Here is a 26,150-nt window from a genome sequence, read left to right as displayed (position 1 = left end):
TATATATATATTATAATATATTGTATTATTAATTATATTTATTAATATAAAAATATATAAAATAGTATAAACAGGAGGGAGAACAGCTGTTTACGAGGGTAGATAGTGATAGGACAAGGAGGAATGGTTTTAAACTGAGACAGGGCAGATTTAGGTTAGATATTAGGAGGAAGTTTTTCATGCAGAGGGTGGTGACACACTGGAACAGGTTGCCCAAGGAGGCTGTGGATGCCCCATCCCTGGAGGCATTCAAGGCCAGGCTGGATGTGGCTCTGGACAGCCTGGTCTGGTGGTTGGCGACCTTGCACATAGCAGGGGGGTTGAAACTACATGATCATTGTGGTCCTTTTCAACCCAGGCCATTCCATGATTCTATGACGTTAAAGTTCTGAGAATTACTTTTGTACTGCCTGGTTAGTTAATTAATGGACTCAGGGTAAATGTTTGTCCAACAGTTAATTCCTTGATTACTTTTTCTTATTTTGCTTTTAGCAGTTGTATGAATCCCTGAGTGACTTCTCAATTATGATTTTTTCTGGCAAATGTACTTCTTAGTTGTCAGAAGTAGACATGCTGATCATGTTGCAGATGGGGCCCCCACTATGTGGCTGAGCATATGAAGAGTTTTGACGGGTGCGTAAAACTGTTATGGAAAGAATGGGAGGATAAGAGTTCTAAAAATGTATGTTCATTATTTGTTATTACTAATGGTCTTGCCAATATCTGCTGCAGACCAAATTTCAATCACAAGTCAACCAAAAGATCATAAGGCAGAAAGCACCACAGACAATTTTTCATCTTGTTTCCTCGTCTGATTTTTTCTTTGTAGATCACCCCTGATTATGTTGTTATTATGACAGTTTTTAAATGCCAGGAATAAGTAAATGGAAGTTTTAAAAGATAAGGGTTCTTTTCTTAGAAATGTAGTTTGCTAAAGAAGCATACGTATTTCACGCAACTCATACTGGGTGGTTTATACTATCAAATAACTATAGTTATCTATCCAGGTCAGTGTTGGTGACCTTGTGACTTCTCTAAGGCCAGTTCATCAGACTTGGCTTTGGTTTCTAGGATGGTTCAGATCACGGGGATCTGAACAATGAGATGAGCTTCTCTCTTGAGATGCCTCTTCTCCCCCTTTTTCCCCATGAAAAGCAACCATATTAACTATCTCATGCTAATTTTTGATGCTTGCCTTAGGGCAGATAACGCCAGTAGCCCAGCTACTCTCTACAGAGAGAATTTCTTCAGCTAGCCAAAGCTAAGGAGTAGCACCACTAGATGGTTATTTTGTCCATCAGCTGTTTGGAGAACGTGTCCCTGTGGGCCTAGCTAAAAATCCCACCCAGCTAAAAATGCTTTCTTCTTGTTAGGATCATTTCATGTTTGAACTGATGCCTTCAAATGAAAAGATAAATTAGTGGTAGCACTTTTGAAGTAATATCATCTTCACCACTCACAAAAATCCTGTTAGTTACCCGCCAGAACTGTTTATATTTTTCTTCAAGTGCTGACAAATATATTCTCTAACTGAGATCAAAATGACATTATTTTCCCTTGAGTGCACTAATGTTTTATTTATGTATATTTATTTTTTAAAAAAACCTTCTGATATTTCAGGGGTTTATTTCTTTTTGTTTTGTTTGTTTCTTTCTTAGCAAAGGTTTATTTTAATCAAATGTGAGTATTAACAATTTATTAGCTGTGATCAAAAATAAACTTTTAGATCTGGAGAGCAAACACATTGCAAAGTTCTCACAGTTTAATCCTGGATTATGCGAACACTCAAATACAAGGAAGCTCATTTAAGTGTGAGGAGGCATGAGCCTGGGAGGGCTTGGGGTAGCACCACTCAGCTCCATTCCCAGACATCTGCAAATCTGGATTTGTGCTTAGGTGAGGGCTGCCCAACAGTTTGCACACCAAAAGCCAAGAAAATAAAATGTACAAAGAGCCCTTGGCAGCAGAGCTGGGATTTTGTGGCAGGCGACTCACATGGACCAGGGAGCTCTGCCACAGGTGTTTGCAGTGCTGACCCACCACCTCAGTTTATGCAGCAGATCTATGCCCTCACTTACCCCCATGGCTCCCAACGGCTTGTATCCAAAATTAGGCAACCTGGCACCAGTTGTCCCCTGTCCTTGTCACATCACCAGTTTCTCCCAGCCCTCGCTTCAGCCCCTCCATTCTGCACTATATGAACAGGTACATTAAAGAGATCTGATTTTCAGAAAGTGCTAGCAATTACAAAGCCTTTCAAATAGAACATTCAAACAAAAGAGCAAATAAAGACTTTGGGTTTGGAAAAGCTTGGCTTTAGTGTTTGAAAATGGATGTTTTCAGTTCTCAGATCTACTGAAACTCCTGAAAACAGTATGACTATCCATGGATCCAGAGGCCTTCTGTGGGCTCAGATGTTTCCTCAGCTTATTTTTGGAATTGTTGGAATTTTTCTTGTCCTAACTTTTTAAAAGCTTATTTACAGAGCTTACAGAAACCAGTTCTGAAATGTTTAGTTGTAGTTTCCTCTTAAATGAGCATAACTGTTCAATAGTATATTGTTCGCAGTTGCCAACAGCAATACAGGCAAGGAAAGCAAAGTGTCACTCTCTATAACTGAATTATGAAAAACAGACTTGCAGTGATCCAGACCATAAAAATACAAGACAAGAGACTGTCACTGAAAAAAAGTAGTCTGTTAAATTGAGATGCTACTAGGTGTCATTGTGACCCTGGGTAGCACGTCTGCCTTACAGCCAACTACTTGAGGGTTCATGTCTCATACTGGGACCTTGGCTCCCAGTACTGATGCATGGTGAAGCACGCTTGTCCACACAAGCCTATGTTACTGGGGGACAGCAGACAGTGTGAAACTGTCTGGTTAACCACCCGTGCTCCACTACATACCTCAGAGCTTCAGATAAAATTGCTGCAGGCGCCTCATGTCTAAGAGGCTTTTTCTTCAGATAGAATGTTACAACTACAGTGAATGAATTATAAGATTATTAAATTATCAGCCTGGCAAACTGTATTTCTGACTCTTTTATTTTTCTTCTCCATCTATCTCAGGAGGAAGAAAAAAGGATTAAAAAAAAAGAAGGCAAAAGAGAATTCAGCAACAAAAGTTATGGTTTGTTTTTTTTTTTGACGGGACTGAAGGCCTTCTTTTTTTAACGTTTTGGTTTGTCAGACCATTTCTCAGAAGGTCAAGATGGCTAGGCACCCAGGTTTCCTCTTGTTGAGAGCACTCCCTGTTGCTATTTCAGACGAGGGATCCTAGAGGGAGTCCACGCTGCAGCTCATCATCTTTCTTGGGGAGGCCGCCAGCGCAACACACTCCAGCCTTGGTGCCTCAGGAAGCCACGTCACTCATTCATTCTCCCCTCCTACTTTCCCTACCTCCGCACATTGTTGTTGTGGTTGAGTATTTTATTTGGTGTACAGTATCTGAGTGGAAGAGGTAAGGAGCCTCTCTGATCAGTGAGATTTATTTGGTAACATATACAGTACAGCAAATTTGGAAAGCAGGGAAACCGCACTGAAAATTGGCTACTCAAGGGTGCAGAGACCCAGTGAAAGGATGGGAAACTGTCAACCAAAAATAAGGTAGGTTCAATATCATTTTATGCTTCATTAGAATAAATCTAAAAGAGTGAGTTCACTAGAATTTGAGAAAACTATACCTGCAATGAGTCAACTTTAAAGGACTGGGTAGGGTACCACATGGAGTTTCTTGAATAAACAAGGATAATTTAGCAAGCAAACTAACACGGACAATATGGTTTTGAGTATTGCTTTGGACTGTTCTTTACAGAGGTGACACCCCTAGGTTTAGAGCACTCTGAGCCTACTGAGGCAGGGAAGGATGTTACAGACGTGATACACAAGGAGTAGAGCATCCTTGTCAGCTGCCCTGGCCTTCCAGATGGGAAAATTGCATTTACAGGTTGACCTTGGCATCTCTCATCTGTTGAACCGCATCTCATAAGGGTGTCCTTCTACGTACATAGATGTATAGATAGATTATATTTACACTATATATAAATATACTGTATTTATGTGCAGTGGCTTTCCCTAACGCAAACAGATTTGCTCTAGGAACGCGATGGCTCATGCACTATCCTAAAGCAACTTGGGATTTCCAAGGATGCCTTACCCCACATGCACAGATGTAGGAAGAGATGCCTGGGACAGACAGTCCCACTTGGAGGACTCTCCCACCCAGCCAGCCAGCCCATCTCACCACTGCTTTGTCAAGTATTTGTGTGTCAGCTTTGTTGATGTTAAATTCTCCCCTCAGTCTATGCCTTTGCACTTCCAAAAGATGGTCACCAGAGCTCTCTGGTAACACCACTCTCTGTAAACACAACTGGAAAACCACTGTACTCTGACAGCTTGCTTGGCCTTAAGGAGCTCAGATAAGGCTTGCTGTTGCCAAAATTAAATGTTCTGCTCATTTTCAAAGAGAAGGCATCTCTCACCTCCATGTTGACAGAGGTATAGCGAACAACTATTTAAGGTGGTCTTTAGGGGAAATGGCTTAAAGTTCCCACAACTTGAAGTCCTGCTCTTTCTAGCAGGCAAGGCCAAGAAAGTCCATGCAAAACTGGTGGCCCTAACCTGTGCCTGTAGGGTCTTGGCTCCCAAGCCTACTGAATCCCCATGATTTTAAGGGCTTGCAACACTTACATGTACAGGATTCCTACTGCTTTTTAACATTGCTGACTCCTTTCCAGAAACAAGCTGCTGCCAGAAGACGTAGGTGGTAGAACACTAATGAGCTACTGGCTTGGGATAGGTAATATCAGCAGCCTAGTCATGCCTGACCGGGTCAGTCAGCAGCACCATCCCGCCCTCAGCTTGGTGTGGCATGTCACTCCTTGGTCACAGCCCCCTGATTGCTGATAAATCCACGTCTTTCTGAGAAATCACAGGCCTTGCAGAAATCAGTGGGATGAAAAAACAGCAGGATGTTTTTTTATTCAGAAAACTCTTCTACCCATGCAGTGACTCAGCATCCTGGTACAGCTCCATTGTGCTCTGTAGGTCCAACCTCAGACCCGCAGCCTCCTGTGTGGAGGAAGAGATACTGTGACAAGGGAAGTAAGTAAAGGTGCTCCTCCAACACTCCAGAGGGAGGGTGGCATGGGTTGCCCCTGCCAACTCCAAAAATGTCAGGGCTGGTGAACATCTGCTGGCAGTCAGGCCATCCTGACTCTGCGTTCATCACAGTGTTTGGTATTACTGTGGACCCAAACCCACAGCATTGCATGAAGCCCTTCCAAGTACCTGGTTTTCTTATGCAAGGTTTTAGGCGTGTAACTTGGTGTCAAAAATACTCCTCAAAGACTTTAGTTCTTTGTTTATAGCTTACGTGTTATCAGCTCAAGTTCTTAACAAATGAGGTTTGTGCACCCACACCACCCAGCTGTCTGTATCTCCACTGAGTAGCTTCAACCAAGTCTGGAAAAGAAATAAACCAGAGAAGTGCAAGTGGTTGATATTTGTTTTTCTGGGGGTCTGGCAGTTTTATGCCAGAGGTGGTTAATTTCAGGAACGAGGCAGGAGCAAAACTATTTCCAGACCATAACCTCTTGTTGAAGGAGAGAGAAGAGCTGCAGCAGCTCCCCAGTGAAGTCCTCTCTCTTGAAGCCTCATGCAGTAATGCTCCACCACATCAGAGGACCAGGAGCAGCATATTTGTGGAAGAACATGGGACTGGCTGTCCTTCCTTACAAATATGTATGTAACCTTGCTAGCATACATATTCCCAAGTCCACCACTTCATCCCATTTGTTTGGAGACCTCAGGTTTTCGTGTCACTGCTATTTTTGTTCTAACCGTTTCCCCCTTCCCCCATGTGACAGCCCTGAAGCCTGTAGAAGAGTTCAAACAGCTTCTCTGCACAGAGCAAAGCAAAACTACAAAGCTGAAGACAACCACTTTTGGTTTTGCTTCTATTTTAATTGCATTCCTTCTGTTTTGAAACTGCTAGCCAGATCTATTTCCCAGAATTTTTGTTGATAAAGCTATACATATAATTACCTAAAGAAACAAACTAACTGAAAAACCCAACAAGCAACACCCAATCCCCAAGACCCTCCAATCGCAGATAAGTCCAGCTCTAGTCCTCCAACTGGATATTTCCTGCTGTAGAGCCTGCACGTCTGTTGTGTGAGCACAGATGTTGAGAAACTTTTTAAATTCTTAGATCACAGCATATTTTCCCAGAGGAGTCCACATTATTGACTAAATAAGACAACTTTATCTAGGGGTTGTGCAGCAGTACAAAGATCTAATTTGCTACAGAAATGTGGTATTTTTCTTTCAACCATCCAGGAAAAGAGCTATCCGAGCCTTATCCAAACCTTATCAAAGGGAAAGAGTTATCCAAGTGGGCATAGTAGTGTTGGGTCGGTGATTGGACTAGATGATCTTAGTGTTCCTTTCCAGCCTCAATAATTCTATGATTCTATAATTCTGATGGTCTGTAGCACTTCTCATTCTGAGTGAGCAACTGAAAAATCAGAAACCAAGTGAGTATAAATAAGACACAGATGAATGAACAGATGAGAAGACAAAAATACTGGTATCAAATTTGTGATATCTCGCATTACAATATAGTCAATATGAATTATGTATATTATGAATATACGTAACATACATATGCATTTTTATTTAAAGCGTCCCTTACAGTACTTCTAGGACCAAATTGTGTGAAGTGCTTGCACTGGTCTCTCCAGCTAAACTAGAGGAGTTCACGCTCAGTGCATTTAATAAAACTTATAAAGAAAATGAGGTAGACCATGTGAAGTAAGGCAAGATAAATTTTATCTTTATTCTCAACTGCAACAAGAGAAGTAAATTTTCCCCCTGAACGGGAAGTTGGGAACTAATATTCACTAATATTTGAAAACTTTCTGCTGCTCTGATAAGAACACCATAGATGTGCAAAAAGAAATAATTTCATGTTAGTTGCCAAATTTAGATGGCATGGGAAACAAGTAAGACCTTAGTAAGAAAGTGTCTATAGCAGCAATAATGGTGGCAACACCTATTTACCGTAGGTCCTGGAAAATACAGTGCAAATATGCAATTAGAAAAAGATTCATTATTCAAATGAATGAGCAAGCCATTTGCTCAAGAGCATTTCCTGTCTCAAATTGATTTGGCAGCTTTATATTTCCTGAGAACACTTTTAAAATATATGCAAAAATGCTTTTAGAATATATGCAAATATATCACTTAGATACCAACACAGTGTTGTAAAATGCTCATGAGTTACCTTATAGGAATTTTACAAGCATAGAGTTGTAAAATATAAGCAATAGTACCACTCCATTGAACCTAGTTGTTACTACCAAAAAACCTTGCTAACAGTACAAGTGTAATTTGAAGGGCTAAATATGCCTGATAATTTCAGTGTACTTAAAGCTGCATCGCCTTCTGCTTGAAGAGTAAACAGTACCTCAGTGGCCAGAGGTTGGGTGTCTCAGGAGCCAGCCTGCCTGCCCTTACCATCACCCCTGTGCCTGTAGCTGTGCTGCACAGTCACCTCCTTCCCATTCCTCCTGATTGTCACTGAGACACACCAAAGGGCAGATTGATGTAAATAATGCACAAGGACACAGGGCTGGGTCTCCCATTTCTCTTCCATGCATTTCCTGCTCACTCACCCATATGGAGTTGTTTAACACAGATGAACCCAGAAAGGCCCAGTGCCCACTGCACGCTGCCTCCCTGAGAAGACTGGGGAAAGGCTGAGCAGGCCAAAATGCCAAGTAAAGGCACAGGTCTCAAAGCAGGAGGGAGCTGCCCAGCTAATCACAGACCCCTGTGGGTTGGCAGTGAAGTTTGAAGTCTAACCAGCACCCAAGCTGACCCTCTGCCATTGTCCCTGCATTCCAGGTGGAAGACGAGCGTTCCTGTGTGGAGGAAGAGATACTCTGACAAGGAAAGTAAGTAAAGGCGCTCCTCCAACACTCCAGGGGGATGGGGACCCTCAACCACCCTGAAGCACCAGCCATTGCGTGCTCCAATGTAACTGCACTGTCTTAGGATTTTTCCTAGAAACACAGGCACAAATACAACCTTCTCCAAGGAAAGTGGTCATGGCACTGAGCTTGCCAGAGCTCAGGAAATGCCTGCACAGTGCTCTCAGACATAGCGTTTGGATTTTGGCTGATCCTGTGTGGAGCCAGGAAGTGGACTCAGCGATCCTTATAGGTCCTTTCCAACTTGGGATATTCCATGATTCTATGGTTCTAAATATATGTTTTTTATGTTTGGGCAAAAAGCATCTTCAGGCTTTACATCTAAACATGTATCTAGCAGAGCACCTTTACATGCTTTAGTATTTCATGGCTGAAGGATTAACAATGAAGAGCAAACCTGTGGACTCTATCAGGTGTTCTGCTAATGAAATAGTTTAGGCATATTAAATATGTAAATAGCGAAGACTTGTGGTTGGAATCATTCGCATTCACATAAACCACGAGATCTTGGTTTCAGTTCAGACTCTCATCTTTTCTGTCAGTGGGGTAAAACAGTTCATGAGCTGATGATATAATATGTAGCACTGCTCTCATGAGTTGAGAACTTACTCAAGAGGAGCAGCTTCTTGTTTGTGTGTGTTTGTATATATTGGCAATCTCATGGCAACCTCGAGGCAGCACTGTGCTATTTGAAACTGCTGCCAGGTCTCTGGATGGCAGCCTTAATGCAATGCTGAGGGGCTGATACCTTCCCTTCAGTTAAGTTGCAAAGCAGACATGCTTCAAGGTCTGCTATCTTAGGCAGAAGTGAAAGTTCAGCTCTGAAATGTTGTAGGAGCAGCCAACAGCTCAACCAACTTCCCAGTAATAACCCAATAGGCAGCTGAAAATAAAGCTGTGAGAAAGGATGAGGCAAACAGCTCTGTGCCAGGGTCAAGGGACAGAGAAATAAACTGCTAGATAAGCCCAAACTTCTGAACCGATAAGGTTATTTGTCTGGGTTTCATTGTAATCGATGAGTAACATGACAAGGCGTGTATGCTAAACCAAAGAAAAAACCAATCTTTACCATCCACCAGATTTCTCTAGCACCCAGAGAGAACCCCAGGGGTTTTCCCTTCCCACACCCCATATTCCTTTGGCTATACAAGAACTGGCAGTCACTTCTTTGCTTCCTTTTTTCCCAGCACAGACCGAGAGTCACCCGCCGAGCCCTGCCCAGGTAATGATTCAAGCATGTGCTTTCACAGCTCACCTAAGGCATCCTCCTGTTTGAAAAAAAAAAAAAAAAGAGAGATCCATCACCTTCCCTTCTTAGCTTCTAAGGAGTACTGCCCTCTCCTCCCCATCATAGCCATTTCCTCTCAGCTGCCTGCTAGCCAGCATAACCTCTCCTGCCTGCAGCTTCATCAAAATTGGCATACTTTCTGCAAAAAATGTTTAAGTTTCAGCATGACCTCTTTTAATAAAAAGCCTTTTATCTGGAGTGTTGCCAACTCACTTTAGCAATAGAAGTCTCCAGTTGAAAGAATAAAAGAGATTTAATACTTCGGGAGTTACAAGGTTTTGGTTAATCTTCCCAGTATAAAAAAATGTTGAATGGCTAAATCTCTTCTGGAACAGATCAAGGTTTCTGATGCCAATTCCTTCCTGCCTCTAGAAGGAGGAAAAAAAGCCTCAAAGCATGCACTATCAAGTTAAACATTTGGATTCTTACAAAACACAAGAGATCAAATGTCTGTGCTGCACGACAGGGCATGCAGGAGGATGGCGTGATGTCACATTGTCCAGTCCATCTTGCTTCCCTGTTTTGGGGTCAGATCCAGGAGCTGTGATAAGGCATCCTGAGGTAGCTGAAGGGGTAGCCAGCCACTGGTGTGTGCCTGCTAATCTGCCCACGCTCATCTCCCCAAAGGGAAGGGGAGGGAGAGCAGAACCTTTCTGCCCGAGGCATCCAACTAGTGCATTGTGTTCATTCGCTGAGATTATTTTTGGTGAGGCACTAAAGCAGGTTACCCAGAGAGGTGATGGATGCCCAGTTGCTGGAGACATTCAAAGTCAGGCTGGATGGGACTCTGAGAAACTGGATCAAGCTGTAGGTATCCTTATTCATTTCAGGGTAATTGGACTAGCCTTAAGGGTCCCTCCCAACTCAGACGATTCTATGATTCCATTGGAACACGTCAGCTGATACCTGTGGTCTGCTACCTCTGCTTTGCAAAATTAATTTAAGAGAGGATAAGGGAAGCTGTCTTTTAAATCACCAATCATAAACAATCACCAGAAAACCTGTGAGAGCAGAAAAAGGTGCTGCCATTTAGCAGCCTGCTCTATTTTTTTATTTTTTCTTTAAGATGGCAGCAAAGCAAAAGTTGCCTGTAGATATGTGGGTGTTTAACAGAAAATTTTAAGAAGGTGGGCAAGATGACAGAAAAGGGTGTGATTAAATGAGCTCATTGTTTGTGTGGGCGTGGAGTGAGATGAGGGGGAAGAAAAACGGAGCGGGTGGAACTCTAATGGGGAACCTGCCAAGTAGCAGTCTTATTTTGAGACTTTTTGATCCCAAGTATGATCCACAGAGCAAGATGTGAAGACAGTCTTGGGAGAGCCTTTACTACGATACAAGGATCATTCTTTCCAAGTATTAAACTCAGTCTGTGGCTCATGAAAGACTCAACCAAAGTGCCAGGAGTCTTCATACACACTCCTCATGCACTGCGAATGTGTGGGATGAATCACCCCACCTCCACACTTAATTCCCCCCACTGATAAGAGAAAGTTGATGACAACAGCTTTGCAAAACTCATAGGTTTCAAGCACGCTGGAATGTGTGGCTACAATTAAGTTTTGGGTAGACCTGTGTGTTGGAAGGAACAAGAACCACTCCAGACTTCACTTGGTGGATTTAGAGCCAGTTAGTTATGAAAATAAACTGCCTAACTGTTCTTATTTTCAGGTATATTAAGAGAAATGCTGCTGCCCTTCCAGTTCTTTCTAACAGTGGCTAGGGAAAGGGATAGCCTGGCCTTTGCAGAAAGATAGGGAATTCTTTTTCTTAAGCTTGTCCTCCTTTATCACTTCACTCTTCAAAACTTCTGTAATCTCTAAGTCTCAAAAAATAGTGCAAAGCCTCAATTCAAAACTCAGGAATTATTTTCAAAGTGCTGTTTCCCTCACATTGTGAGATCTTCCACACCAAGCAGAACCCAAATAGACAAGATGATGTTTACAACTGAGAATATCTGACAGATTTCTCAGGAATTATGTTCCAATATGCCCCATGAGGAGCAACTGAAGAAAGGCCATTTAGTCTAGAGAAGAGGAGGCTGAGGGGAGACATTATTGTTCTCTTCAAATACCTGAAAGGTGCTTACAGCAAGAGCACAGTTGCTCTCTTCTCATTGGTGACAGGATGAGGGGAAATGGCCTCAAGTTGCACCAGAGTAAATTTAGGTTGGATATCGAGAAAAACTTCTTTACAGAAAAGGCTGTTAAGCTCTGGAATAGGCTCCCCAGGGAGGTGGCTGAGTCACCATCCCTGGATGTGTTTAAAAACAGTTTGGATGTGGTGCTCAGGGATGTGATTTAGCAGAGGATTGTTAGAGTTAGGGTAGTATGGTTAGGTTGTGGTTGGATTTGGTGATCCTTAAAGGTCTTTTCCAACCTGAGCTATTCTATGATTCTGTGATTCCAATGACAATTTCTCACGCCTAGATTTGAAAAACATAAGATAACCCCTTGGGTTTAATAATTCATGCAACAGATACCTTTGTTCCACTTACAGAACACAAAAGTAGCCCTGCTACAAATGTCAGCATGATCCCAGCAAAATTCACTTAAACATACTGCTACTGCACCAGACAGTAGCTAATGCCACCAGAAAAGCTGTATTTACTTGCTAGCTTTATTACTCTGTGAATTCAAATCAAGCATCAGGGCAATTAAATTTTTAACTTCTGGCTCCAGTTCACTGCATCCTTTTAGATTTAATGAGTCATTCTTCTGCCTACCTGGATGAGCAGTTACCCAAAACACATTAGCAGACATGCTCAGGAGGTAAAAGGAAGGGCAAGTTTTGACAGGTTTGGGAAGGCAGCTACTCATGCAATGTTACCTTCTGATTCATTAGTGAATGATTCTTCCTTCTCTCTCTGGTTCCAAGGAACATGCTAGAAGAGAGCCACCAGGCAGAGGGCAGCTGTCCTTGTATCCCCTGCAACACTTGGGCCCTTTCCAGGAGCCACATGTCCACGCTCACTTTAAGTGCTGCTCCTGAGCCCAGCTCGTGCTGGTGGCTGGCACTTGGATCTCTCCAGGCACCAGCAGCCAAGCACATAGGCCAGTTAACCCATAGTCGCAGTCCCTGGGTGCAGGCAGAGGATGATTCAGACGCCCCTGTATGTGCTGCTGTGTTCTCATGTGCATGGTGTGATGAAGGTTTTCTCATGTAAACCACCAGCAGGCACTATCAACTTCAGAACACATCAGTGACACCATCCAGCCACGCAGCAGTTACGTGTTGCTGCGTGCTCCTGTGTGCAGCTGTGGTCCACACAAAAGAGAAATAGCCACAGGTCTGCAAACCCTTCTCATTATTACATAAGTGCATTAACACCACTGCAGGAGCGCTGCAAGATTTTTCAGCAGGAGGGTATTACCATGCTGAATCTGATTCATCTCTCTTTCTCTCTCCCTCTCCCTGCTCTCAGGAACACTGTGACACAAAAGGCTCTATGAATACTAGTGGAATGTGGTATTCTACTGTCAGCCACAGTGTCAAACCTGAATCCTATGCAACTAACACCAAAACTCAGACAGAATACGCAATTGTCAACATACCTAAGAGCAAGCAATATACCACGTACTCTGAAGACCAGAATACATACGATTATGTCCTGATGCACTAGAAAGGAAGCCTTTCTGCTCTGATGGCATTCCTGGGAGCTATGTGAATATTTAAGCCGGCAGCATGCAGCCTTCCTAATCATCCCATCTGTTGTGCTGACTCTTCAAACAAGCTGGAGAGCATCTCTCTTACATTATAAAAGCTTATGTCTTCCAGTCAGTCCCAATGAGACAAATCTGAAAAAAGCAATCACAGAAAGAAGCATGGAGAGGATACAGGACTTAACAATTAAAACAAGAGGAATCAGCAGTAGCTACCATTGCAAAGCAATGTTTCTCTTTAGAAAACGGAGTGCTTTTTGCTAGAAGCAATTGAGACTTCATGATTTTTCCAGATTTTCAGGATTTTTACTGTGCCTTTTTTTTTTTAAGGGGTATAGTAGACTTTATTATAGAAGTCTCAAATATTCAATAATAATGATAATAATAATCTCTTAAAAAAAAAAAATCATAAACTTTGTGCTAGGTGATCTTGCTCTTCCAGAGTTTTTCTGGCCTGCTTCATATATATCAGTATACACACAAAGATACAACTTGGATAAAGGCATCATTTCTCTAGTTGTTCTCCCCAACAACCCTTAATGCAATACTACTTGTCACAGAGTGAAGTCTTAACAAAACTGGATAGAATGAAGAACGCAACAAACTGCACACAATAAATAAACAAATAAATAAATCTAGGCACTTCAAGCCACTGCCACCTAAAAGACCATGAAACCACTGAAGATCCCAAAGTTGCACAGGCAGCAGCTGCGGGGGATTCCCTGGCACTGCATCTGGCACATAACACTTTCAGCTCTCTCCTACTGGATTCTTAGGTTTGGCTCCCTGCAGTGGCAGAGCACAACCTCTCCACAGCCCATCGACCTGCTGCAAGAAGCATTTCTGATCACACATGTCCAGATTGAAACTGGTTATTCATCTGCTAACCAGAGATCATAAAGTGATTATGTGCTAACGTTCTTGCTACCGCACGTGTTTATTTTTCTCTTTGTTTTTGTAATAAAACATTTAAAAAAAAAGCGTTGTGCAGTTTTGCTGATATAAAAATCTTTCTTTGTACCCAAATTACCTAACTTGTTGAAATGTTTTCACACTATTCTGATCCTAATGGATAAGGTATTTATTATGTTATTTTCTTTTGTATTATCAATTTACCTCTAAGAGTTAAACCAGATATGACTTGTCTTTTTTTGGCATTTCCTTCAGTTAGAGTTCAAAGTACATCTGGAGACATGCTGTAAAGTTGGATACTTTCTGTTGAATCATAGAATTCATAGAACGGCCTGGGTTGAAAAGGACCACAATGATCATCTAGTTTCAACTCCCCTGCTATGTGCAGGGTCACCAACCACCAGATCAGGCTGCCCAGAGCCACATCCAGCCTGGCCTTGAATGCCTCCAGGGATGGGGCATCCACAACCTCCTTGGGCAACCTGTTCCACTGTGTCACCATCCTCTGTGTGAAAAATTTCCTCCTAATATCTACCCTAAACCTCCCCTGTCTCAGTTTAAAACCATTCCCCTTTGTCCTATCACTATCCACCCTCATAAACAGCCATCTCCCCTCCTGTTTATGTGCTCCCTTCAAGTACTGGAAGGCCACAATGAGGTCTCCCTGGAGCCTTCTCCTTTCCAAGCTAAACATGCCCTATTTCCCTCAAGCTTTCTTCATAGGAGAAAGGTGCTCCAGCACTCTGATCATCTTAGCAGCCCTACATCTTGCTACAACTTCATTGCATTCTCCCCTGTGAATTGCCTGAGCATTCTGGAGCAGAGGAGAACAGTAGGGAAAAAATGAATGCTTTGCAGCTTCTTGTTTCTCCTCATTAATTCTTAATGCACATGGAGGTGTCTTCATAAAGAAGTGATTATTATTTTTTTGCTCTTTGAAACAGAATCAAGATACAGTGTTGGCACATTCAGTCACTGTAAGCAGTAAGAGCAATAATATCAAGCAGCACCTCAAAGGCAAACTATTTTCTTGCTGCAGTCATTTCCATAGGCTTTTGGGATAAACTATGCAGACTGAATTTTGTCCTTCCCCAGAATTAGAGTATCTCTTTTAACTGTATGCTGCATTCTATATTAATGCACAACATTTGTATATCTGTAGATCTTTTTGTTGTTGCTGTTGTTTTTTAGATAAATGCATAGAAATAATAGCCCTAATTATACAATCATACCATTTAATCAAATGAGGCAAGGAAAGAGAAATTATGGTACTTATAGCCAGTTCTACATTTTACAAACCAAGATGGGGACAGAATTAATCACAGATGTGAACTTAGTGACATCCTGATTTGCTCTAGACCATTCCCCAACCCCAAGCTCAGATAAAATTAGGACAACAATCATTTGAGTGCATGGCTGTGTCAGACAGACCCTTCATACTGCTCTCAGCATTCAGAATTCCCATTGCTATTTTTCAACTCAGAATGCTGAAAGAACGCCAAATAATGAAAATGATCACTTTTAGAGTAAAAATAAATAATTTAATGCATAGTATAGTTTTCAGTTTACTCTTTAAATAAACTAGTAACAATAGAAAAACAGAAAAACTATTTTCCCTAGGATATTTTTCACAATACAAAATATTCCTTAAAATAAATTTATCTATGCAACATTACTAATATTTATACTGACTAAAAATGTTTGTAAGTGAGAAAAAGTTCTACTTCACTAACACAGTAGTGAATTTATCACATTCTTCATGAAGTTAATGCTTAACTTTTAGCTTTCGTGTTATAGTCAGTTACTGGCTGTAACTCTCACGCTACACTGGCCTACATCATTTGCCTCAGCATCTTCCTCTTGACACTCGTCTGTCCCATATGATCTCTTGTCATCAAGAACAACTGTCACTGCCTTGTTAAGGTAAGTATTTTGCATCTGTTTACTTGTGGTCTTTCTTTTCTGTGTTTGTTTTTTTTTTTCCCATCACTGCCAGAGCAGGAGGTACAAGTAGAACAGAGACTCATTTTCCTTTGAATTTAGAGATGTGAATCCGATGATGTCTTTTCACAAGAACCAGTAGCTAATTAGCAAAGTACACAGCTAATTTGACAGATTTGAAAGATTGCTGCAGCATCCAGATGCATTAGAGTCTTCCCAGTGCTGCTTCCTTCTTCATTTCTATTTCACATTACAGAAGAGAAAAACAGAGCAGACACCACCTTCCCTGGGAAGACTATAGGATGAACAAGGGGATGATGTGAATACTAACTTCTAAGAAGGAAGTGCAAAAGTTTTGCAAGTAATTAAAGAAAATAGAAAGTATATTTAAGTTTTCGATTGTTTTGAGAGGAAAGAGCACTGGGGAGATATGGCAGATGAAGCTGGCAGAGAAGAAAAGGAAAAGACATGAGCACAGGTGGATGTAAGTATTAAAGATGAGGTTGTGCAGGTAATTTTTTATAAGCCAAGAGCAGAAGAAATGAGTCATTTGCCTTAACAGGTCATTCAAGTAATCCATATTCATTAAAAACGAAATAATAAAAAAAAGAAAGAAAAAAGAAAAATCAGAGGTTTGGAAGCCAACAGAGCCCTATTCAGGCAAAATATGTTAGTTTCACAAGATTGAAGATTTACCGATAATTCCACACAAAAATAAAGGAGGTAGCAATGTTTTCGGAGTAAGGCACTCTCATAGCAATACCACATTGTCATTTAAAGAATAACATCTTCAGAAGTGTCTCCACCTGTTGAATGACTCTCTAACCTGAGATCACTAATAGACAGTAGAAGACCACCTCTTCTAGGAGGTAAGGAAGATGAGGAGTCTGTCCATTATTTTCCTGAAAATAAAAACAACACATTATTAACACTAAATTTTAGATATTTCAGAGTATTCTTTCCTGCCCCTTTTGTAGTGTTACAGTGGATTTTTTGTATGCTTCTTTTTTTCTTTAAATATTACCAACATACAAGGAATAAAATAATATTGAGGATTAGAATTCATGACTTGTTAATTTCTTGTCCCTTCATGAGATTACCAAGGAAATAAAGAATGAGTTAAGCACAAATCTTACTTATATATAATGTTCTGTGATGTTAGTCCAGGTTCATAGAATATTCCAATCTGGGAAGGAACCACAAGGATCACTGAATCTAATTCTTGTTCCTCTCCCTCCCCCCCACAAGACTACCTAAAAATTAGGCTATATGTCTGAGAGCATTGTCCAAACGTTTCCTGAACTTTAGGAGGCCTTGTGTCATAATCATTTTATGGATTATTCTGAAGGCACTCAGGTATGTCTTAATAAATTCAGGGAAAAAATAACACAACAGCTCCCTGAATTATTTTCAGTGAAACTTCAAAGCTCATATGACTTTTATACTGATATTTCAATAAAGACAAACCTAAATACACTGGAATCACTGCCTTTTCACTAGAAAATCTGGAAATTGGAACATTTGGTTCATTTAAAAGGTATCTTCATGTATATGAAAGTTTCCCCAAAAAATTCTTTCCCTTTTCATTGTTGACTGTTAATTCATCAGAAGTTCACTCCTAAATTGCTAATCCTTTTCACTTGGATTTAAATTTGTTTTATAAACACTTAAATACAAATTAAAAATGAAGAAAACCAATTTGAGTTATTTTTGCCCCCTGTTATGGTACACATATACATGTGATGTTCTTTTTACTGTGTGCGTTAAATGCAAGAGGAGATCAGAAGGATTTGGTTGGATTCTGTAGCTAAGCATCTTCATCACTACTCAATTTCTCATTACAGGACCAAAAAAAGAATTCTGGTTTATAAGCTAGTTACAACAAGACTTTATTGTAAACGGAGTATTTTACAATTACCTTAACAAAGTTATGCAAAACATGAGCTAATAAATCTCAACATCTTTCCAGAAAGATTTCCCTCTTTTCAAGTAAATAATTGTGCTTTTTGTAAACAGTTCCTCTAGAGTACAGTACTTACACGTTGATGTGAGAGAAGCTGGGTCAAGCTTTAACCTGGTACATTCAGGTGCCCCGGGATTAGAAGTATCTTCTTCATCATAAATATTTTGAAGTAGAACATTCCTTATAAAGTCTGGGTTCATTACATTCTCCCTAAACCCCTCTGCTGACGGCGGTACATAGAACTCTAGTTGGTAAAATACAGTGGAGCTTTCATTACTGAAAAATAGAAAGCCAAGAATGAATGCCTGTGAGTCACCAGTGAATCCTTTCTTCCTTGAGGAGGCTGAATTCTCACAAAGTTGGCACAGATTTCTTCTTTAGCCTTTTTTCTAAAGAAAAGCATCTTAAAAAAATAGAAATAACCACCAAAGCATCCCGTTTCTTTTTTCCCCTATCTTCTCCAAGCCCTTCTTGATATTAACAGAAACTGGGCACATACCTGAGGCATGTTTTCCAGTGCACAAAGGGCAATTAGACATGTGAGGATGAGGCTTTCGGCATTTGTGCCTAACAAATATATAATGATAAGGGAAGAGCTGCTGCAACATCTGGCACACAACTTAGCTAATGATCTACAAAAAAACTTGCTCTCCTGATAGCAGAGTCTGGCACAACCCAGCTGTGCTTCTAGCCCAAGCTCTGGAACGGATAAAGTTAACTGCAGTCCCTCTCTGGAGATTTAATTGTGATCTACCAAATCCATTAAGTACAAATAGACAGCTCCATTTTATTCAAACAGAAGTTAGAATACCAAAAAAAGAAATTGCACAGGGAAGAAGAGGCACAGATTGGATTGGCTTATACGTACACAGTACTACAGATTTGTACTTAATCTAAATCATTATGTATGCCCAAAAGGCCAAGAAGCTAAAGCTCACTCACTGAACAGTGTGGCCATGGCTGGTGGTGCATGGGAACACATTCCCCAAAGCGCCCTCAGGTCTGCCCTTTGGCTCAAAGGATCTGAGGCTTTTGCTAGCCTTCTGCCCATGATGTTCTCCTGTTTTCCCCATCCACTTTGCAATACTGCATTTTCAGAAGCCTCTGGGATCAATTGCATTTGCCACACTGCTACTTCTCCATGAGAGGACCACACTACAGCTGAGCTTTCTAGCCTCATTTTTTCCTGCAGCTTCTTAGTTTCACTCCTGTGGAATCTTTATAGCTTAAAACATGAGTGTCTAAAACACAATGAACTCCTCAGCCTTTCTTCAGTGTCAGTTTCTGCTGAGGGTAAGATCTCATATCTATTCCAGTTTGAAACTTTCTTCTGCCTCTGCAAGGCAAGCCTGCGTTCTTTTCCCCTTCTTCCCACCACTACTATTTCTCTGGAACCATGAGCTGAGTTTCTCTGTCATCTGTAACCAACCATCATAGATTCCAGTAGCTCATTTTCTTCTTAATAAGAATAAGCAAATTATAGCCTGCGCTTGGGATCAAAGATAGCAGAGAAGATACTCAACAGTAACAAAATGCTACTGTCATTATATACTACTTGTAGGACTTGTCTTTTACACCAGAGGATCCCTTGTCAAGTTTTCACTACCTGTATTTATCACTCTCCCCAAAACGTTCTATTTTTCACAGATTCAAATGTTATGCATATTTACATAGGTACACAGCCACCCAAAGTTTGTAAATTTCTGATAATTTTTGTAATAAAAAGTGCTTACCTGGCATAATCCACTTTAGCAGACCTAAAGTAGCGTCCTAGAGCTGGAGATGAGCTGTAGACATCTGTTATCTTAGAGAGGAAAAGAAAATAAATAAATTTAAAAATAAGGTATTTCTTCCATTCAATTTCTACCTTTCCCAGAAAAGACAGTACAATGAATCATTCTTATAAAGGTGTTTTAAGGGCCATAAACACAGGTGCTGAAGGCCAAATATCTGCAAATATCTTCCCTGGAAATGGTACACATTCCATTTAAGCTTGACAGACAAGTTAATCTGTGTGTTTGAGTGATTATTGTATTACCTTAGCACAAAGGAAGGCATTCAGGGTGAACTAAAAGTATGTGCTCGTGTTGCCAGAAGCAATTTACGTTGTTTGGCTTGGGTTCTTATTAGTGGCAAAATAGCTCTTCTATTCTAACTTGGCAGAGGGAAGGGTGTCCCAGCTGAGACTCCCATTCCACAGTACATCTAAACCAGTATGGCCATGCTTCACTTCAGGCACTGTTCAGTCAGCAATGGCTCAGTGTAAATGGCAGATATAAACCCAGACTGACATTATGCACTTACAGGAGAATGCAATGCAAATCTGACACTGGGCTAGAAGACCTCTACAGGCCTCTCCTTATCTAAGCTATTCAATGGTTCAATGAAAAGAGTGACGATCATGTCTCAATTATTACTCAAGTAAGAAATAAAAAGAAATTTGTAAAACACAGGCTTTTTTTTTTTTGGTCTTTTTTTTTAGCTTTTTTCCCTCTTCCCTGGCAAATGCAATTGTTTATGTGCTTAAAAGCAGCCAGTTTTTCTTTACAAAAATGCAATTCAGCATTTAACAAATTATGTGGACTTAAAAGTGGCTGAGTTGCTACACAGAGAAACAGAAAACACTTAAAAGAAAAAACATTGAACCTATGTAAAGAGAATTTGCTTTGCCAAGAAGCACATCAACACGTACCCTCTTAGTAATGTCTTCAGAGAAAAGGTGTGGAAGACCACACAATAAGTTGAACTTTCCAGAAAAATTGTGATAATTCTGTAGCAGTGCATCTGTATACCAATAATCATCTTCATCTGTGTAAACATCTAGTATCCAAAAGGAGATAGAAATGGTAGGAAAAGTTCCAGTTAGCAGAATTATTGGGGAAAAAGTAACAACCTCCTCGTATTCTTCAAGGTGGCTTTCACACAAACTTGCTATTTTGGACAGAAAGAAAGCATGAGTCACCTAAGGAAAAGTGACAGCGCCCAGAGAACAGTGACCCACCCCATCAATGACAGCCATCTGCTCTGGGAGCCTGACAGAGATCACATGAGGAGAGGTGAATGATCCATTGCCCTTCCCGCAGTGTTACAAGCATTGCTTCTACCCTAGCTCTCACTCTGCTCTAGTAACACTCTCTCACTTAGCTACAAGAGCTGCCATCCCATCAGGATGCAAGTTACTGCTGATTTCTTGCTCAATTAAAAGCCTTCATCTATTCTATTCAGCACACCACCTTCTGCAATTGGCACCCAAGTCTCCTATGCAGTTTTCAGCAGGACTTTAAAGGATGCTGCTGTTCAATTAATATTTTTATTAGATTGTACATATTGCTCATTTTTATGAGAAAACAAGCCAAAAGTACTTACTAGAATATAGAGCTAGACTGATGAGAATGACCAGGAACAAAACAACAAAAATTGTAGTTAAAACCATCCATAGTTTACACTTCCAGAAAATTATCTTCCTGCATGATTTCCACTGATCTCTCTCCTAGTTACAAAAGGAAAGGGAATTTTGATTAATGAAATGAGGTGGGAAGAATATTTAATCATGTCTCTATGGTCACACATAGAAACACACTCAAAAAAAAGCCCAACATAAATGAGAGTCTTGATGTAAGTAATTCTCTGTATCGAGGGTTCCCATCCTGAATTACTGGTGCAAGACAGAAGATAGACCTGCAGACTACTACCTGAGAGATGCAGTGTTCCCCATTTGTTCAGTTTCCAACTTTTGAAATGCTCAGAAAGCTGAGGTGCTACAAAGGTTCTTTCACTGCTTCCAATTTTTGTTAACTACTTCATTTTGATGTGCATGTCCCACAGGCTGTCCTTTTAAAGTGTGCCATGTCTCCCAGCTAAATACGTGTCTGGAGGAACTTGCAAAATAATTCACCTCTGTGATGTTGATGCTGTTAGCCTGCATAGTTCCTGGATGCCAGCACTCAAAGCAAGTGAGATACTATTCATTAGATATTATTGCATTAAAAAAAACACTAGAGTAATTAAGACTTTTAAAGATGACTCCCTTTTTCTTCAGAAGATTGAATACTGGGAGGCTATTGAATAGACTTAAAGATTATTACAAATCTCACTTGTTCTGGATGACAAGGAAATTATTCAAACAAATTGTGTTTGCATGCATGTTCATGTAGGAGTGGAAAGACAAACACACATTTCATTTGGCTTTTACTAAGATTTAAGAGCAAGGTTATTAGCTAACCCAGCTGTATTAACATTAAACAACAAGTTTAGGTAACATAATAAAATAAATGCCAACTAATTTGTTCCACAGACAGAAAATTGAATGAAGAGCATGAATGCATACTTTCCTTTTAATTTATCCTCCTCCCATCTACTGTAAACCTATGAACTCCATGTCTTTTTGTCTTTGGCACCAAATGAGGCAAAGCACGTGTTATGGGTTGTCCGAGATACACATAGGTAGATTGGCAGGAACCAGCTGCTAGCTGTCAGCATTAATCTAGTTTCCTTTCCTTCACCTTCTGAACTTTCTAAGAATCTAGCACAATGGAAAACTTTTTAATGAATTGAACTAGCATCCACCAGCTGGCTTAAAACTTCATTGGAACAGCAGTTTCACAGGGGAAGAGAGCAAACATCCCCAGAAAGAGCTTATTTGAGCTCTCCAGGAACTGGGGTAGACAAAGTGTCCTCTACAGACACCTCCCCATGGATAACTTCATTTTTGAGGGGGATGAAGAGCAACTGGCTTAATATATAGTTTCTTTTACAGCACACATTCAAGTGGCCATGTATATACATGGGGATTCTTTTTCATTTAAAAAAAAAAATGTATTAGAAGAGACAACCTTCTGTTTAATACCTGACACTAGTATATAATTTTTTTATCTGAAAAAAATAAATTGGTAAGTACTGTCTAGCATTACACTGATGAAATCAGCTTTATATCATCAGTCAAGACAGTTATCAAGCCCAAACTCCCACCTAGAATACAAGTCACATATTCAGGCCACCACAAAAGATTAATTGCTAATCAAGCTCTGTAAACTAGATTGATGTCAAGTAGACATTCAGCTCTGCAACAGTGTCACATCAGCTGGGCCAGCACCCTCTTGGACATTGCCCATAAACGTCACAAGACCTCCAGGAAGAAGCAACAGAAAAAAATCTCTCCCAGATGGGCAGGGCTACTGTGATTAATCTGCTGCCTGAACAGGAAGCAGAGCGTAATAATTTTCCAATATTCTTCATGGGATAGGAAATCAAATTCCAGAGTCAGCAGAAAGTGCCTAGATGAAAACACATTTCTGGGAAGGGAAGGCTGAACAGAAACTCAAGGCAGTTTCTCAAGGCAGCTGAGCCTCTCTCCTCCACCCTTTCTCCTATTCCTCTTTGAACCTCCGCAGAAGCTGCCTGATCCTGTAGCAGGCTGGTTCGGCTCACCGGATCAGAGGAGAAGGAACTGGCCCACTATGTGGTACAGGAAATCAGGCTGTTTATTTAATAGCACAGATAAACTCTGAAACGATGAATAGTGCTCACACAACAAAACGTGGGCAGGAGCACAAAGGGAGAGACAGCATGACTAATGCTGCCGAGATCTCAGGTGGGCTCAGCCTTCCAAAAGATCTGCCCACGCAGAAATGTGGAATTCCTGCCATAGATTTTCCCTCTGCTCTTAAGTAATGAGAATTTTGTATCACAGCTACTCATGAGTAAATACTGCTCGTCTGACAGTGTTAGCCTGTCCCATAGCTTGAAGCTAAATGCTGGGCACTGGCTACTCCAGGACTCACATACTACTCTTAATTGAGGCTTTGGGGCGCTCTTGTATAAATTCCCAAATGTTAGCAACCACAAATTGCTCAAATATCAAAGAGGGAGAATTCAGCATGGTTTACAAACTTTACTGCAGGACATTCTGATTTTTGCTTTGACAGCACCGTTTTCAGATTAATTTGTTCCTTCAGAAAGTCTGTTTTTAATGTGTTTCAACATTTCTCCCTTCTAATTTCAAGCCTACTCCCACTGGCAGCACATGAAAACAGAAAGCAAAACTTAGAATACCAAGTACAACTACAACTTTTATTTCCTAAGATAAAGCTCACAGACAACACCAAAAAATAATACTGCTCAATACCTGACTTCAAAAACTAGAACGTTTCATTGTGTAAAATAAAATAAATACACTTTACGTGCTTTCAGTCTTTTCAGGCGAGAAACCTTTCCCCCCTCTCAAACAAATTAAAAAACCCCTACACGAAGTTTCTATGAAATGCCACTTCTGTCATTGTGTGGTATTTCCCCAGAAGCTCCACAAGCATCAGATGAGCAACTGAAATTCCTACCTTGCTCGTTGCAGGTGCTGGAGAATTTAGAGGCTTCTTATGATCAGCTGTACTTTCCTCCCTATTAATTTCTGGCAATTCAATAACCTCATGCTCCCCATCAGAGCTTTGCCTTTTCATAGCTTCTGTTTCTGTGTGAGGACCTCTGTCTCTGTAGCAAGCGCGGAGCCAGCTCATTTCCTTCTGGTTTCAGCTGTAATTATGCCAGTAACAGTTCTGGTATGAAGCTGGAGACTGTAACAGTGAGAGAGCTGTGATAGTTTTTACAGGAGCGATCTCAACACGTCAGTAAGTAAGGGGAAATCCTTGGAAAGACAAATAACATCATCTGCACAAGTCAAGTAGGAAAGGGAGGGAGAGGAAGTATCGATTTGCCTCGTCTCCACAACTCCACTGTGCAAGACTAGGTTTTCCAGTTTGTCTACCTTACTGTACCAGCCCTTGACAAGCACGAGCAGGTGACTAACCTTCAGCAGTGCTGCCATTTGCTGGAGTGATTTTGAAAGCAACTGGATTGCTTTCCCTGCTGCTTTCAGCTGAAACAATGAAATACAGACAAACAGATGTGGTTCTCAACAGCATAAACCAAGGAAAGTATCACATCGCTTGTGGTTCTGCTGGGCAACAAAAGGAGTTTACATCTTTCATTAATGCTTCCAATTTTAGCCTCCCAGTATAGTCTATTTGGAATTGAACACAACTCAGCTGGGAATTGTCCTCTCTAGCTGTTCTATAGTTTGAAATCATGTCAGGTGCCAAAGAAGAGTTTATGTCTATTCACATACTGTGGAGTGTAAACTTGAGAAGTTGAGAATTTAATTCCATGTAAAAAAAGAACAAATATGAAGAGAGAATGGGGGTGGCCTTCTATTTTATCTTGTGCCCTTGAGGGTTTTACAAAGCAAATCCTTGTGTGGACTGAGATTTGTTCTGCACTAGATTGCCACAAGAAATAAAATGCTTTCTGTAGCATTTTCCCCTCTTCCTCCCTCCCTCCCTCCCATTATTATTCATCCTACCTCCTCTTATTTCTTCTGTTCTAACTCCTTCCAGGCGTTTCTTCTTCCTTGCCACAGAGCACTCCTCTTACTTTTGATCAAAAGGATGCTCACACTCCTGCCTCAGAAGAGAGGACAGTGCATTAAAAAGGGAACAAAGCCTCTTTCCGCAACTCCTTTTTCTGCTGGATGAACATCCACTCACAGCACCACTCCTTCTTTCCCCTGCCAAACGCTGAGGATGGGTTTTTCTCTCTCAGATTTTCTCATTGTGCAACTCTTCTGGCTACTAAGCTTAGAGTAGTCCCAAGGAGATTTGGATTGCTGATGTCATGGTGCAGTCATCCAGGCAAAGGCACTCTGTGAAGCTGAGCATAAGGCACTGTTTAAATCAGCAAATAAAAACAAACACAAGTTCCACGACCCATCTTCTGGTTGTGGAGAATCTTTAAAAGAGCGGAGGACTGAGGATGAAGCTGGGAAGCCATCAAGATCAAAACAGGTATCTGAATCCACAGGAATTCACTTGGAATCTTCACTAGAAAAGAATTTACCTGCTGGTTCTCAGTATTCCTGTTGAAAAACTGGGTTCACTTCATTTCCACTCACATATATATGAGACTATCTTTCTGGCAAACTGCCTGAAACAACAACTTTTTTCTAAGTCAAGTGAGTTAATGATTATTGATCTCAGCTTGTAAATGCCAAAGTCCATTTATTCCACTCTTCTGAAGGAACTCTGTATGAACTCCTGAATTTCTGTTGTCTGGGTGATCTAACTTTCACACTTAGTGTCTTTTTTTTTTTTTTTTTGCCAGTGATGCAACTGACCCTTCTGACACATGGAACTGCAAAATTCTTAAATAAAACGAGAAGTTAAGAACTGAGCTGAACCTTCTGGCCTAGGCTCTTATCTCAAACTGAACAGCAGGAAAGCTATTTTATTCTGAAGTGAAGACAACTGTTGTTTCTAAATAAGGAGAAGAAACAAATGCCCTTAAATACATGCTTTTGTAATGCAGACAGGTTTGGCTCAGCTTTACAAAAAATGTAAACTCCAAAG

At 40.8% G+C, this 26,150-nt stretch overlaps 1 protein-coding gene across 3 annotated transcripts; it reads right to left on the bottom strand.

The window, feature by feature from the left end:
• Positions 1–9,177: 9,177 nt before the first annotated feature.
• On the bottom strand, positions 9,178–25,723 carry C1H3orf52 (chromosome 1 C3orf52 homolog). Of its 3 annotated transcripts, XR_795555.3 has the most exons (9): positions 25,109–25,695; positions 24,090–24,323; positions 21,124–21,247; positions 20,450–20,577; positions 19,491–19,561; positions 17,834–18,033; positions 16,621–16,696; positions 12,881–13,076; positions 9,178–9,262 (listed from the first exon to the last, which is right to left on the bottom strand). XR_795555.3 is itself a non-coding variant. In XM_019619681.2 (8 exons), coding segments are annotated over exons 3-8 (702 nt in total). In that variant the 5' UTR covers positions 24,267–24,323; positions 25,109–25,455; positions 25,642–25,723; the 3' UTR covers positions 15,836–16,694. The 3 variants fall into 3 exon arrangements, 2 of the variants coding, with proteins under 2 accessions (XP_019475226.1, XP_019475230.1); XM_019619681.2 differs by lacking the exons at positions 9,178–9,262; positions 12,881–13,076 and having other exon boundaries at positions 15,836–16,696; positions 25,109–25,455; positions 25,642–25,723; XM_019619685.2 differs by lacking the exons at positions 9,178–9,262; positions 12,881–13,076 and having other exon boundaries at positions 15,836–16,696; positions 25,109–25,205; positions 25,293–25,695.
• Positions 25,724–26,150: the final 427 nt, after the last annotated feature.

The sequence above is a fragment of the Meleagris gallopavo genome, chromosome 1 (assembly GCF_000146605.3).
Source record: "Meleagris gallopavo isolate NT-WF06-2002-E0010 breed Aviagen turkey brand Nicholas breeding stock chromosome 1, Turkey_5.1, whole genome shotgun sequence".
Lineage (NCBI taxonomy): Eukaryota > Metazoa > Chordata > Aves > Galliformes > Phasianidae > Meleagris > Meleagris gallopavo.
This window is presented reverse-complemented; position numbering and strand designations above follow the sequence as displayed.